Source organism: Photinus pyralis, unplaced genomic scaffold, assembly GCF_008802855.1.
Source record: "Photinus pyralis isolate 1611_PpyrPB1 unplaced genomic scaffold, Ppyr1.3 Ppyr1.4_LG9, whole genome shotgun sequence".
NCBI classification, from domain to species: Eukaryota; Metazoa; Arthropoda; class Insecta; order Coleoptera; family Lampyridae; genus Photinus; species Photinus pyralis.
The window spans coordinates 16,284,056-16,297,381 of NW_022170878.1; the positions used below are offsets into that span (position 1 = coordinate 16,284,056).

The 13,326-nt window shown below is 43.2% G+C and overlaps 1 protein-coding gene across 2 annotated transcripts; it reads left to right on the top strand.

The window, feature by feature from the left end:
* The first annotated feature begins 9,563 nt into the window (after positions 1-9,563).
* On the top strand, positions 9,564-11,183 carry LOC116181197 (facilitated trehalose transporter Tret1-like). 2 transcript variants are annotated; one of them, XM_031501490.1, is made up of 2 exons: positions 9,564-9,678; positions 9,735-11,183. In XM_031501490.1, the coding sequence occupies exon 2, from the start codon at positions 9,813-9,815 to the stop codon at positions 11,061-11,063; it is 1,251 nt and encodes a 416-aa protein (XP_031357350.1). In that variant the 5' UTR covers positions 9,564-9,678; positions 9,735-9,812; the 3' UTR covers positions 11,064-11,183. The 2 variants fall into 2 exon arrangements, with proteins under 2 accessions (XP_031357350.1, XP_031357349.1); XM_031501489.1 differs by having other exon boundaries at positions 9,579-9,678; positions 9,724-11,183.
* Positions 11,184-13,326: the final 2,143 nt, after the last annotated feature.

The window sequence follows — 13,326 nt, forward strand, 5'->3', positions numbered from 1 at the left end:
TTCAATTACAGTTTATGAGAAGAATTTCATTTCAATGCTTTTCTAAATAAGAAAGTTGGAACTGCGCATGCGCAAACCTAAATTTGGAAACTAATGTTAGATTTTCCTTTGTTCCAAGCGCCTAAGTATCAAACTTCAGTTAAATGCTTCCATAGATTAAAAAAGTTGGCACTGCGCATGCGCAAAATAAAATTTTGAAACTGGCGCTAGATTTTCCTTTATTCCAAGTGCCTATGTATCACATTTCATTTAAATTCTTCCATAAATAAAACAGTTGGCACTGCGCATGCGCAAAACCAAATTTTGAAATTGGCGGTTGATTTTCCTTTATTCCAAGTGCCTATGTATCAAATTTCATTCAAATATTTTTATAAGTAAAAAAGTTTGCAATTCGGTTTATAAATGGTCGAGATGCGAAAAGGGCACTGTGAATTTTGAATCGATTCGATCCAACTTTTGGCATTGCGTATTATATGGCTAAATCTATGCCCATATTGAATTTCATGTCAGTTCATAACTAACGGAGATGTAAAAGCGATCGAACATTTCTAAACAAAGTTATCGTTCACACGGACAGATAGATGGACAGACAGACAAAGGAACAGACGGACAGACCAACAGGCAGACGACAGATAGCTATGCAAAATTATAAACGATCTCTAGGATCGTTAATAAACGGCAAAAGTGTAAAATTATGGAACATGTAAAAAACGGTTTTTTGTTTTTTTTTACAATAACTTTTTTTGTAAGCGGTACAGAAAAAATTCCTTCCTTGGTGCAAGACTCGACACCATAACGAACCAAATAGCGAAAAAAGTAGAACAATAGCTCTTAAGATAAAGAACTAGTAGCGTCGCAAAACGAGCGGACGGACGGACGGACGGACGGACGGACAGCTGAAGGACGGACGGACAAAGTGGCCACAATAGCGCATTTTTTTTTATTTTTGTGGAAATGCGCTAAAAAATGTCTCCAATATTTCTTCATTACGATCTTCAATTCTTCTTCGGTTTGGTGCTAATTCTTTTTCTAACGCTGCTCCCATCTTCTCTTTAACTTTTGGTAATGTTCAGCTAGGTTCTTCAATAACTTCATTTCAGGTGACTTGAAATCTTGTGGTTTTTGTTTGTCTAGCTTCTTTTGAATGTCATCTAATTTTTCTTCCTGCAACTCAATTCTCTTGATTCTTGTTCTAGATGTTGTTTCCTTTCTTCTCGTTCAGTTCAATCTTAAGTTCCAAATTTAACTGTTGTGCTTTGAAAGGATCTTCTTGTGCTTTAGCTAGTTTTTCTTCTAATTCTTCTATACTTATTGTAGGTCTTGGAGTAATCTCCTTATATTTTCTTCCTCTGCATTCCGCGTGGTCTCGTCAACTTCCAATTCTTCAATTTCATTTACTATTTCTTCTTCACCTGGTCTTCTATAGCTAACTGAGCCTCCAAGTATTAGTTTAATTTGACTGCTGGTCTTCTTCAAAAAGTCTCGCTTGACCTTCTTTAGCACTCCAGCTACGATGTGTTGATTGGTTTCTTCATTTGGGTTATTTGGTTGTTTAGTATTGATGAATTCGGTTTTTTGAATAAAACTTTTTACAAAATTGATGTGCTTGATTTGTTTCTTTCGTTGTTGCTGAATCAGCGGAACTACTGATCCAGCTTCTACTCGTTTCCCCGAGCTTCACTTTCCATATCTTGCCTCTGTGGACCCCGTCTCTTTCTTAATAATTTCTGTCATCCGGTTCCATCTTGTGATAATAATAATGGTTAGGCAACACACTTTTACATCTAAACAAAAATATGATATGCTCTGTATATAACCAATCGACCGTTTTGCGCAGATGCCGAATACTAGGGGATTTTCGTAACGAAGCTAGGGGAGAATGAAGAAAAATGGCAACGAGGTCGACGGAAGGCATCACGCGTTGCTGGTTTTTTTTTATTCTTGATTATTTTCATGGTGTTTTGAAGGTGTATTTACAGGTAATAACCATTTTATTCATTCTTGTACTAGCTATTGATAATTGAGTTTCTTGCCACAATTTTATATTATTTACATCTTGCTGATTTTGCATAAACTACGATATCTGAATCATGGCGTACTCCATACCTTTGTTTTGAGTACCGTTAGATGAAATCGTGTTTGTTATACTGTACAGGTGATTATACCATTGTTTTGTTTTGTTGGGTATTTATTTCTGTATTCACGAGGAGTTGGTTAGCAGTGTGATGTTGCTCTGTTCGATTGATCCGTAACTATTCCGTGACAGAAGTACCTAATACAGTTTGATTGTTCGCTGTATCTGTTACTTTCTTATTCGTGGTGCGCTACAGTTCTTGTGCGTTAGGTATACGAAGAGGGGGCTCTCTTATTTGATGTTTCGATGATTGTGTGTGTGTGTGAGTGGTTCATTCTGTCTCCGCGGAAAACCGAATACAGTTCGATCTTTCGTCGCTGAATCTGTTGCCTACTCGTCTCGTGCGGATTGCAGTTCTTAGCATCTTAGCAATACGAGTAGGGGCCCTCTCATTAACATTTCCTCTATTTAAAATACGTTCTGCTTTAGAGATAATCGATTTTCACATGAATACTTGCTATTTGCATTCTCACATGTACTTTTCGTGTTAAATAAAATTACGTTAAATGAAGGCTGGAGTAGAGCCAAACCATTTTGATGTTTCCTATGTACATGCCATTTGTTATTTTACGAGTTGTGTTAGCTCAATGGATCGTACAGGTCTTTTGATGTGTTTTTGTACTGAATTGATTTATCATGCTTTCTACTGCATTTATGATGCCTTATGTAATTTGTTTTTATGAACTTGTTTAATTGCATTTGATTTGATTATCTACTTTTTATCATACAATGTTTTATTTATGTGTACATTCTCTTGCATTTTATTGCTGTAGGTGATTTATTTCATGTATTTGTCTGGCCTATGTCGGGGTTTTTGTCCCGTGGAAGGTTTCCCTGGCGTGGTCTTGTTGAGTGCGTAATATATTTATTTGTTCTTGTCATTTCTTACGCACAACAGTTCCGTCTTTTATTTAATTCCCTTCCCGATTATGTCTCACGTCCCAACACATACAAGAACCGATTACACAACGTAGGAGTTCATTCGTGCCAACCATATCGAGCCGACAGCCATCCAAATTCAAAAGTGCCGCGAAACGTCCATCGTTTCGACTTGAAAGCTAGGTGTCTCTATTTGTAGGTTTTTCCCAGAGTTACCAACGGTAAGTGTAGTGTAAGTCAACGTTTACAGTGTCGGCTTGATAGACCCCTAGGAACATTACAATATCCTTCGTGGACTCCGTTCTCGATCTCCTGTGTACTATAGAGCATTTACTCGTCTTCTATCATGATCTTGTCTATGATTTCTTCTGTCTTCGTTTTCTTCATTTCTGTTATTTTGATGATAATCGTTCTTTCATAATTGTTTCTATTTTCTCTTCTATCTTGGTTTTCGATCATCTTGCCGATAATTGCTTGGTTTTGGTAATTACGTTGACCTTGGTCTCTTCTGTCTTGGTTTCTGTTGTCTCCGGACCCAATCAAAATCTTCCCCACCTCTTGAGGGAAGTGTCTGGTTAAGGTGTTGACTAATTGCTTCTCTGAATGTAGGGTAACAATTAGCCTCTCGAATACCAGTCGCAAATGGCGATATGGCCGGCGCGTTTTTAAGACCAAAAGGCATCACATTGAATTGGTAGTGGGCCCAATATATTGGCCGCATAAGAGTGGCCGTACAAGCCCAAAAACAGCTCGCCCGTCATATGGATGGAGAGGACGATGCCAGCGGGCAAACCAGCTAAGATCAAGATCATCAAAGAAACGAAAACGGCAGACGAGCACGTAATTCTCGTAGGCGGGAATCGCGGCAAAACCGGGACCTTCGGGGCTGAACGGACGTGGGCCGTCAAACAACCGGCAGACAATGAGAGTGGAACTCGCCACACCTGCCACGACGGGTAAACCGAGCGAGAGCCCAGAGCCAAGATCCCACGGATGCGGAGTAGGAGGATGAGTGGCAGCGGGCCGGCCGGAAGAAAGGTAAACCTAAGGAGAAGAAGCACGGGCCGAGGCGGTTTTGGTACGGCTGCAGGGGGAAACCACCTCGAAGAAATTCTTAAACGAATCAGGCAATCGGACATGACCGGGGTGGNGAGAGAGAGAGAGAGAGAGAGAGAGAGAGAGAGAGAGAGAGAGAGAGAGAGAGAGAGAGAGAGAGAGAGAGAGAGAGAGAGAGAGAGAGAGAGAGAGAGAGAGAGAGAGAGAGAGAGAGAGAGAGAGAGAGAGAGAGAGAGAGAGAGAGAGAGAGAGAGAGAGAGAGAGAGAGAGAGAGAGAGAGAGAGAGAGAGAGAGAGAGAGAGAGAGAGAGAGAGAGAGAGAGAGAGAGAGAGAGAGAGAGAGAGAGAGAGAGAGAGAGAGAGAGAGAGAGAGAGAGAGAGAGAGAGAGAGAGAGAGAGAGAGAGAGAGAGAGAGAGAGAGAGAGAGAGAGAGAGAGAGAGAGAGAGAGAGAGAGAGAGAGAGAGAGAGAGAGAGAGAGAGAGAGAGAGAGAGAGAGAGAGAGAGAGAGAGAGAGAGAGAGAGAGAGAGAGAGAGAGAGAGAGAGAGAGAGAGAGAGAGAGAGAGAGAGAGAGAGAGAGAGAGAGAGAGAGAGAGAGAGAGAGAGAGAGAGAGAGAGAAAGGGCGGCTTAGACTAGCAAGGTAACCGAAATAAACGGGGCTAACATCTAGGTGGCGACCCGGTGATTAATGCCGCAAGCCGATACCCGCCGCGCTACAATGTCACTTAGAGAGAGGAAAGGGTTTTAGTGGGTAAACCTTACTTAGAAGGAAGAGAGTCCCACAACCTCCGTTATAGAGCCAAACGGGGGAGCCTATAACAGGTTTCCCAAACCTCGATAAAGGCAGGTCAGAACTCTCATCCTTGGTGATTTTGTTTAGTCGCCGGTAGTCAACAGATAACCTGGGTTTTCGACTTCGTCAGCGACCATTCGCTTCTTCTCTAAGGAACCGTACTGGAACGTTTGCAGTAGCTTGTCTAGCTGGAAGATGAGCGGTGGTGAAAACCCGTCTCCCGAGGAAATCGTGGACTGGTCGGCGGAGGTGGGTGCAGCCTCGTCCGTAGTTTCTTGTCCGTCGATGATGTATTGGATGCTGGTCACGCCTGCGATGTGGAGCCGATGGTCCGGTTCTGCTAGGCTAGCTGTTGTGTCGGCACATTGTCGAATCTCCGAGGCGAGCTCTTGTCTCACAAAATTGTGCCTCGACCCGGTGTCCAAGAGGGCTGCCACTGTGCCGTCCATAACGTCGGGAGGTTGGGTTCGGCTTTGGAACTGACTAATTGCTTGGCCGTTTCCCTGGTCCCGACGGCTGACTAGGGCTGGACAATTCCAGTGAAAATGATACTCCGGGCACTGGTAGCACTAGGGAGTGAACGTTCGGAGGCCGCGCGTGGCGTTGAAGTGACCTGGACGGAGGCTTACGCTATGGCGAGACGTACCAGATCAATGGGATTTATAGCTTACACGTTCCTTAGAAAAGTTCGAACACGAGGATGTAACAGCCCCTTCAAAAGGTTGATTTAGTCGCCAATCGAGATGCCCAGACGCTTCGCTATCTGTCCCTTCCTCTGGAGAAAGAAGTGGGCGGGGCGGACTCACCCTTTTGTTCTCTGGAGATGAACTCGGTCTTCAGCTTTCCATAAATTCGATAGTTGTACTTTTTCGGCATAGACTACTTGAGGTCATCGTATCTTGCGGAAAATGCCTCGTAGGTGCATCTTTAATTGTGTGGTCGCAATTTTGAGTTGGTCTGCAGGATTTTCTTTGGGGGTTTTATATTTTAAGGTGGTGAAGAACGTTATGGAGTCTTCCAGATGGGCGCCGCTGAAATTCCGGAGGGATGGTCTCGCGTTTACTAGCGTCTTTACCATATTTGTAGTGTGTTGGGCGCCACTGGACTGGATTGTTGGGTTCAGACCGTGGTTGGTGGTAGCGGGGCTCCGCTGCATGACTACGTTGGTTGTGCTGTCGACGGGACTATTGTCGGAGGGTGCGCCGCTTCTGATATTAATCGTCATTACCGGCTGGTGGGCGTGGGTGTTGTCGAGGTTTCTTTGCCAATTTGTTATTGGGTGGTGGGCCAGGTAACCAGGTAGGGTGAAGCGATCCATAACATGAACAAGGAAAAGTATTTTTGTTGCAGCTTACACTGTTAGATCACTATATCTAATATGAATTCCGTTTACTAAGGAAACCCCATATGACTAACACACTGTGGCTAAATAAACGCACTATAAAATGGTCCATCAGTAATACACGAGGAGGGTTCGGTGCGCCAGGCCTCAATCTGCTTACTCCTTGCGGTTTGAGGATTTGGAGCTCAGCCGGCCTATCTCAGGCGTGTGCTAAGGGTAGAGACGTGTGGTTTTTCCTTGCCAACCGGTGCTGCTTATATTCCCGTCGACCCAGAGGCGCCTGGCACTGCAGCCAATGGGGTTGTCGCAGTCCCTTTCTGGCTCACGGTAACAAACCAGCGGATTCTGTGACCGGTCCGTGCAAACTGCAGTACAGCTGGGAATAAGCTGACTTCAATTGGACATTGAGGAAAGAATCAACCATTAATCATATCCAAGTCCTGAGGGCGGAGTCAAACGATTACACATTCAAGCATCCACAAAACTTGATCGAGAACTCCTGGTGCATAAACAATAAAAGCATTCACGAACATTTGTTCTTTCGCGTTGCCGTTTGTTCCGTTGTATCAATGCGAATGCATGTGGTTTAACCATTTGACTTGCATGATTGTTTCACCTCAAACCTCCATTTACTCAAATGTAATTCTCTTACAGCACAGGCGTTATTTTTAAGAAAATAAGAACCATCTCACATTTTTAGATTTAAGATTATTGACTTATTCTTTGTCTTTTTACCCTTTCCTTAAGAGGACGATTAACCGACGAGCAGTTGAAGCAATTTAATATAAAAATCTATAAGAATAACCACCCCAATTTCTATTCTTTATTCTATTCGCAGGGGAGTCCGACCGGGCAGCACTTAGGCACACCAGAGGCCTATTGTGCCTACCCCCTTTCTTCGCAACTGAGTTCAGAGCCCGTTCCTCTCAATGAAGGATAGGACCCTGTTTAGCCTAAGTTGCTTCACCCTCCTCGGTTCCAAGTATCTGTCTCCAAGGAGTTGATATCTGTCCCTGATCAAAGCGTCACAGTGACAGACCACATGCTCGGTAGTTTCATCTGCCTCGCCACAGAACCTGCACGTTGACTCCTCCGCGAGCCCAATGTTATGCAGGTGATAGTTGACCATCCAGTGTCCCGTAAGGACACCGGTGATCTTCCTAATCTGGCTTCTATTCAGTTTTAGAAGCTTAGAAGACCCCGATTTGCCAAGGGGCCCTGTTAGAAAGGCCTTGGACTGTCGGAGTCCGGTTACTTGTTGCCACTGAGCCTGGAATTGACTGGTCAACCAGTCTTTAATCCTCGCCCTAAGAACGGAGGGAGCAATCCCTAGGGTAGGCTCGGGCCCGACGAGCACCCCACCACTGCCTTCGCGAGCCAACTCGTCCGCCCTTTCGTTGCCCCCTATTCCGCAGTGCGCTGGCACCCAAATCAAGCTTACCCTATTAGACTCACCTAATCTATCTAGAGTTCGCCTGTAATCAAGCGCCGTAGCTGATCGGAACCTGTCTACCGACAGGGCCCTCAACGCCGCCTGACTATCGCTGCATATGTATATATGCTTATTACGGTAACCTCTACGGAGGTTTTCCTGTGCACAGGTCATGATGGCTAACATCTCTGCCTGAAACACGGTGCTATGCTGACCAAGGGAGACGCCGACGCTGGCTCTCGGTCGATCACCATATATACCCATGCCCGTTCCCCTTTCTGTTTGGGACCCGTCTGTAAACCACACGAGCCCCTCAGGTTTGAGGAACGAGCAATCCGAGTTCAGCCACTCTGGTCTTAGCAAGATAGCCCGGATCACGTCCCTCCTTGCAAGGAGGGGATCGGTTCTGAGGGTTTCCTCCCAGATCCGCCCGTGCCCAAGGCTGCCTCGATCCTTCCATTCGTCCCAATCGTTTAGCCGTATGGAAGCTTTCCGAGCCTCTGCCTCCACAGCTAAGTGTAAAGGCTCTAGTCCCAGAAGTGCCTCCATGGCCAAGGTTGGCGTGGTTTTTAGGGCTCCAGTGACTCCCAGACAGGCGAGTCGCTGGACCTTTCCTAGCTGCTTCCTGTAGGTTACCCTGCGCATGGCAGGCCACCATACAAGTGCACCATACAGTATTATTGGCCTTATCACTGCAGTGTAAAGCCAGTATACCAATTCGAGGGTTCAAGCCCCATGTACAACCAAAAGCCCTTCTACATGCCCATAGACATGCAGTGACCTTTTTGCTTATGCGCTCAATGTGCCCTTTCCAGGTCAGGCGGGAGTCAATGATGACTCCCAGGTATTTCACTGACCTGGTCAGACCCAGTTGACGTCCTCGAAGAGCGAGCCCAGCAAGATCCGCTCTCCTTCTATTCGTGAATGAAACAACCTCGGTCTTTTCCGGGTTAACGGAAAGGCCATGGCTACTGCACCACCTATCCACCTGTTCAAGAGCCCCCTGCATGAGCTCTTTCACGGTGTTTGGAAACTTCCCATTTATGACGATCGCGAGATCGTCCGCGTATCCCAGTGTATACGCTCCCCCCTCGTTCAAGGTGCGGAGGAGCCCGTCTAGTACCAGGCACTACAGCAGTGGAGACAACACCCCACCCTGCGGGCATCCTCTAGTAACCGATGAGCTCATCTCCGTCATCCCAATTGAGGAAATAATGACTCTGCACACCAGGCTGTGTAGAGCCGTCTTCGTGGACATACCAGCCCTGTAAGCATGTTGGTACGGACCACCCCAATGTAGTTAAATTGTAAATGCAATCTAAAAAAAAATGTAGTAAACCTTGAGTCAAACAAAAATTTGATTACATAGACAATTCAACTCATGTATAAAAAATCGCATAAGCCGCAGTGCAATTGTCACTTTGACAGCGGCAAAAGTTACCTGCAACTTTTCCAGCGACAAATGCACTAGTGGTTTTTTCACTTATTCATTTTCGCACCAATTATCGCATTATCCTTTCCCATATGACTAGTTTGACGTCTGTCAATAATTGACTAGTTTGGTGAATTTCTTGTTCGTTAAATTGTCCTGCCGAATTACACTCGAGGTTTGCATTTAAACCGAGTAAATTTGGGTTGCTGCAATTCAAATCTGTTTCCTTTTAGCAATTGAACTCGAAAAACTGTCAACCTAAAAATGCTCCACCTTCGGTGTCGCATTTTTATTAGTTGACAGTTTTTCTCGTCTAATTGCTAGGCAACAAATTTTCATTACCTTAACAACCCAAATTTACTCGGTAAAATACAAACCTCTTGTGCAATTATAAGTGATTATACAATAAATTTTCTGTGATTATCTTAGGAAATAAATAATTATCCAGCTTAATCTGGCGCGTAGTTTAGTAAACGTTATCATATTACAAATATAGCCAAGCATGACATTGACTTAAAATAATCACGCGATTACATTTAGTTTTACTTTTAAAACGAAGGCGATGGTCTGGTTAGAGAAAAGGCTTTTGCAATACGGCGCTGCCTTCACTGGTGAGTTATCAATTTCATTGGTCCTTTTATAGTGTAGACCACTAGGTTTATTGCAGGTGTTCTCCTGTGGATTGCACTTGGGATGGCCATCGCCCTACTTACCTGTCTTGCTAAGTGAGGATTCACCAATCCCAATGACCGCAGATGAGTCATCTTGGGTGGGAACCGTTTATCTTTTGGGTGGGCTGTGCGGCAGCGTTCTGCTGAGCGTTGTGGGACGTCGAATCGGAAGAAAGTCAATTGTGCTATGGTCAAGTGTACCATTCTGTATATCATGGATAACAGTCGCCTTCGCAACAACACTACATGAGCTACTAATTGCCCGTTACATAGCAGGAATGAGTGAAGGGCTAGCTTTAGCATCCCTTATAATTTACGTCAGTGAAATTTCCGACAAGGAAATACGCGGAATGTTAGGCTCTAGTGTTTCCGTCACCCTCTTCCTGGGTGTTATGGCAATCAATCTGGTGGGATCTTACATGACTATCAAAACTTCATCTTTAATTCTACTGGTAATGCCCGCACTCCATTTCCTCACCTTCGTTTGGATGCCCGAATCACCAAACTACCTACTGATGAAAGGTAAATACCAAGAAGCAAGGCAGAGTTTTATTGCATTAAAGGGTTCAGAAGACGTCGACCACAGCTTGGCAGTGATCGGGACAGCTATCGAGAACGAAAATTTAAATAAAACGCGATTTATCTCCCTTTTTAAGAAAAATAACAGAAAAAGTTTGTGGGCGATTTTTGGAATACGATTCGCCCAACAAATGAGTGGTATCACCGCCTTTAGCATCTACGCTCAAACTATTTTCAAAGAGGGAGGTGAAGCAATTTCCCCTATTTTGGGGGCGGTGATATTTCACACGATACAACTTATACTTTCCGTACTAAGCGCTGTACTAGTGGACAAACTTGGCAGGAGACCACTACTCATATCATCTGCAATTGGTTCAATTGGAGCGTTGCTTGCTGGAGGATTGTTCTTCTTCATCCGAGACGTTGCCAACGTGGACACTTCCAGGATTTCGACGCTTTCAACGATTATATTGTTTATATTCAGTTTTACCTTCTGTTTAGGCTTACAAACTATGCCTAACTTTATAACAGCCGAACTATTCCCCACTGCCTTAAGGGCGTACGCCTCCACCGCTGCCTGCGTACTTTTATATAGTTTCGCGGCAATTTGCACAAAATACTTTCAGTTCACTAAGGATAACTACGGTATGTTTGTCCCATTTTGGAGTTTTGCCATTTGTGTCGCGATCGGATTAGTGATGATAGTGACATACCTACCCGAAACTAGGAACAAAACATTGGAAGACATTCAAATCGAACTGAATCAATCAAAAACGACACGTAAAAGAAGTTCACGAAATCCGTGAGGTTGGTTGTTCTATTACTACTGCCTCCGGAGTTGTTAGTAAGTGCAAACGGCAGCTCATTATTCTCACTCACTCTCTCACTAACAGCTTAAAAGGTAATAAAACAGTTTTGGTAGCTTGTTTAAGATTCCAAGTGTTCCCCAACTGAGTGGTTAAGCCCTGTCCCCTCGGTTCAGATTCTATACCCCGATGCCCGACCCCCTCTCATGTCATCCCATGTCCTTCAACCTCCTCTCTTCGCCCTTTCCCATAGCCACCTGTTTATCTTGATTTCCTTACAATAACTTGTTGCTTCCGTTCCTATAACTGTATTTCCCTTACATTTGTTCTATTTTTCTATTTTCCTCTGTTTATCATCTTCCAAAAATCATTTTCTGTTTTTACTTCCCTGATTCATTCTTTCTTTCTGTTTCGTCATCTTTTTTCTTTACATTTTCTTGTGTACTTTTTTCTGTTCTCTCACCTCTTTCTCCTCTAGTTCCTATCATTTCTCAGTATTTATTTTTCCATTCCTCTCTTCTTTTCTACCGTCCCCTTCAGATATTTGTTTCCGCGTTATTGCTTTGCATAATCTCCTTTATATTAATTTACCCCTCTATTGCCTCATATTTCTTCTCCTTGTTGTGTCTCTTGCCCATTCCGTAGCTGCTCTCTCTTCGCCTTTACGTCTTTTCATTTCTTCATCTTCAATTCCCCTTTAGACTCAATTCCATCGGTTGGTGATCTGATTCTATCCTTGTTGTTAAATTCCTATAGGTATTTCCATTTACTATTGTGTAATCAATTACAGACCGTCTCTATCTCCCTCCATACTTCCATTTAAAATTCTCCAACCTCTATTTTCTGATAATTCCAGTAACGCTTCTCCCTTTTTGTTGTTCTATCTTGATCTTCTATCTTGCGTTCATTTTCCCATATCTACCCATTTTCCTTTAATTTCGGTTTTGCCATTCAAATATCCCCCCAATATTGGCGCCTCCTCTTCCCATTCAGCTTTTTCTATTTTATTTTATAGTCCTCAATTCCTGCTCTGTTTGTATTGCATATCGTTATCACTTTCATTTTCTTTCCCTCCACTTCCACTCGTGTGGCCTGCAGTCATTCCTCCTCTTTCGATTGATCCCCCCGTTTATCCCCCCCCCCCCCCTCACAACTTAGTTATTCCATATAATATTCAGTCGGAAACCTGTTATTTATTTTCTCCTCTTATAAGCTCCCAGAATTAAAGGATGTAACATGCCACCCGTAGAAATTAATTTCTATCACTCAAAAATTCAGGGATAGGTGGAGCGATATCATGGCAGTTGCATTTGAGAGGGTCATTCTTGTCGCACGCCTTGTTAAAGGTTAAGGGGAAGGTTTGGCTTGAAGAGATTTAAGGGTTGGTTGTTTAAATTTTTATAACTTTTAATAATTCCAAGCGGAGTGCCCAGCGGAGCGAAGAAATTAGTTTTTTCTCCAACCACCTGAATAAGACGTTGTTTTGTGACAGTGTTCGGTACGTAAAATTGACGTTTTGCGGATTAATCGCTTTCACCATGGCAACCGTACAAAAAGTGGATACTTTTGGTCCTAGTACCAAAAAGAAATTGACCTTGAAAGTTGACCAATTAAAAAATTACAATCACGGAGATATGTCACATTGACATCGTTTTACATTGCAGGTTGTAAGATATTTCTATACATACAAATCAAATATTTTGGCATATTCAATGCAAATAATGATGTTACCTATACGTATGTACATGTATTGAAAATGATTTACGCTCGCTATTTTTATTTAAACCATGTGTAACGTAATTTACATATTATTTGGTGAACGTAATTTTAATACGTATACAACCCGCCGTCGCGCGTAACGCCATCTACTTCAGACTCATTGCACTATTATCTGTCATTTTGAATTCAAAATTTGAAAAAGTTAATTGCAATTAATTTTAATTAAAAAACTGTATGGTAAGTTTTTTATTTCAATACAAAATATAACATAATTGTGTATACAATAGAAATGACTGAAACTGATAGCGACATGGATTGCACTCCGCCAGAGATTATAGAAACAGCAGAACATGCTACCTCAAGATTTGCTCCCTACAAAGTCGCGAGAGGTGAGAAGTAAGAAGTCAGAACGAATAGGTTATAAGTTAACCTAAAAACTAGAGTGGCATGACACGTGAGGACAAGAAAGCAGAAGTTCTCAAACTAGTAGTGAAACTGTGACTGAATCTAAATTCGAATATAATTTGAAGTAAAGGGGTTGGAG

Excerpts from the sequence above, each read along its gene's own strand:
- LOC116181197 (XM_031501489.1), top strand. The coding sequence starts at position 9,630 with ATGGTCTGGTTAGAGAAAAGGCTTTTGCAATACGGCGCTGCCTTCACT. Across the intron at positions 9,679-9,723 it reads ATACGGCGCTGCCTTCACTG|GTTTATTGCAGGTGTTCTCC; the intron begins GTGAGTTATCAA and ends GTAGACCACTAG.